At 31.1% G+C, this 2,668-nt stretch overlaps 1 protein-coding gene across 1 annotated transcript in view; it reads right to left on the bottom strand.

Annotated features, from left to right (window-relative positions):
- Positions 1–1,330, bottom strand: part of LOC107479843 (uncharacterized) — a 2,849-nt gene extending 1,519 nt beyond the window's left edge. The window contains exon 1 of the mRNA XM_016099940.2: positions 7–1,330. Coding sequence (XP_015955426.2) covers positions 7–1,330 — 1,324 coding nt within the window. The remainder of the gene's footprint in view (positions 1–6) is intronic.
- Between the last annotated feature and the right edge of the window lie 1,338 nt (positions 1,331–2,668).

The raw sequence follows: 2,668 nt of genomic DNA, 5'->3' as shown, positions 1-2,668 counted from the left end.
CAAGACCTGGAAAATCACTTATGGTCCAAAATAATGCAGCATGCATGCGAAAAAACTTTCCATCAACAGAGTCGTACACGTAAACACCCTTCCATAGTTCTTTTAACTCATTAATAAGTGGTTGCAGAAAAACATCAATATTATTACCAGGCATCTTTGGACCAGGAATTATCATAGACATAATAAGAGAGGCTTGCTTCATACAACACCATGGAGGATAGTTGTATACATACAACATCACCGGCCATATGCTAATGTTGGAGCTGAGAGTCCCAAATGGATTGAAACCATCGGAAGCCAAAGCAAGTCGTATGTTACGTGGATCTTCAGCAAACTCCGGATATAACAAATCAAACTCCTTCCATGCTTTGCTGTCTCTTGGATGCTTTAACTTTCCATCTGAGTTAGGAAGCTCTGAATGCCAACGCATTAGTCTTGATGTTTTAGAGGACATGTATAACCTTCTTAGCCTAGGAGTGAGAGGAAAGTATCTCAATACCTTTTCCGGAATTAGCCTCGGCATATGTTCAGCTGTGTCCAAAACTCCTGGATTGCTGCTGGTGTTATACTCTGCTTTATATCGAGATGCATTGCATATTGTGCATTTACTCTTGGTCTCATTATCTGGACCCCAGAAGAGCATACAGTTGTTTGGACATGCATGAATTTTTTCATATCCCAAGCCTAGCTGCTTAATCATTTTTTTTGCTTCATAAAATGAAACAGGCAGATTTGCATGAGGAAACGCTCTCTTTAGAAGATCAAGTATCATCGAGAATGTCTTGTCAGTCGCACCGCATAGCACTTTGATATGATACAGCTCAACTATAAATGATAACTTGCTATACTTTGTACACTCGGGGTATAATCTGCGATTTCCATCCTTTAGCAACTCTCGAATCCTATCAGATTCCTCTTGAGTATCATCTTCGATATGAATTGGAAAAGAGTTGTTCCTCTCTTCAACGGGCTCATCATCAACCCCATCAAAGTTGTTGGCAGCTGAACCGAAGATATCGTTAAGCATATCCTGTAGCGGAGCTCTTTCCTCTGATTCGCTAAGGTCATGGCTTGATGATGCTTCTTCATGTTGTACTACACTTTCTCCATGCATATACCAAAAAGTGTATTTTTTTGAAAAACCTTTTTGGAGTAAATGTGCTAACACCTCAACTCTAGTCCTCATGTTCTTAAAACCACATCTAATGCACGGACAGATAATTTTTCCATTTACGGCAACCCTTTGAAAGGCAAAATCTAAGAAGTCAGCTACACCGCATTTGTACTCCGCTGTTGTAATTGATTTATCAATCCAACTCTTGTCAATCATAGTTAGACACTCTGGTCTAAATGCCGAGACATGCAAAATGTAAGTATTGAAAAATCAGAGAAATGACTAAATCTAAAAAACTTTAAAAGATAATAAGTTAATGCATAGTTGACACCAAATTTATGAAATTCTAGAACCGTAGTCAGAGACAGTGACAGATCCAAAATTTCTTTCAATTGGGGGCATTAATTAAAAAATTATAATAATTTTATATATTTTTTTACTATTGAATCTTAGTATTCATTAGCTATTAATCATGTTATAAAAATATATATAATAATATTTATACAAAATAAAACAAAGCATGATTGTTTGTATTGAAAAACATAAACAGGAATATTTAACTAAAAAAAATTAAAAAAGGAAGTTAAGAAGTCTTACTAGGAAATGGAAAATCAGAAACCTGCAGAAAAATAGAAGAGAATTAAAATAAAAATGCGAAATGGGGTAAAATTTATTGATTGAATGAGGGGAAGGGTGCAAATAAATTTTTATCCTATATAATACATGGTACGTTATAAAGTGTCAGAAGGGATATTTATCCTACAATCTCCTATCTAAATTTGTCTTTGGAACAAAAAAAAAAGGAATTTAAAGGGTACTGACTTAACTAATTTGAATAAAATAATTTGCTCGAATTAGCAAAGTATGACTTGAATGGCAGGTTAACAATATGTTAATAATTTTCTAGAATTTCGGATTGAAAATTTGCCTTTCAGTATCATATGAAATAATTATATTAGAATAATTAAATAAATATAAAAAATAATAAATGTGATTAAGGTATTACTTTGGAAAAAAAAGTTTAATTTAAAGAAGAATAAAAAAAACTTTAAAATACAAATTCATAAAAATTCTAAAAAGTTAAATTTATTCTTGCTCGTATTAAAATTAGAATGCAGGTTATTCACATATATAAAAAAATTTGGTGGCATCTATAAGTATTAATTAGTATGTTTTAATGATAAAAAACATTAAGAAGATAAAGACATACTATAATAACGATATAGTGTGTGTTTGGATTACAGTTTACAAACGGGAGTTTGAATAAAATTGATTTTGCAAACTTGATTTTGATGAAAAGTAAGTTTGTGTTAAAGTGATTTATGTTTGGCAATCTTTACATCAAAATGAATTATAGTAAAATAAATGTTGTTTGGATTATACTACTCAAAATCACTTTTAGACAAAAAAAATTACTAAAATATACACCAACTTAAATAATTTTGGTATATTATCTTATCATTTTAATTTAGATAATTGAATATATCTTATTAATAAATTCTATAATAAAATTAACATTTATACACTAAAATAAAATAATATATAAACATTGGC

This window comes from Arachis duranensis, chromosome 3 (assembly GCF_000817695.3).
Source record: "Arachis duranensis cultivar V14167 chromosome 3, aradu.V14167.gnm2.J7QH, whole genome shotgun sequence".
Taxonomy (NCBI): Eukaryota; Viridiplantae; Streptophyta; class Magnoliopsida; order Fabales; family Fabaceae; genus Arachis; species Arachis duranensis.
This window is presented reverse-complemented; position numbering and strand designations above follow the sequence as displayed.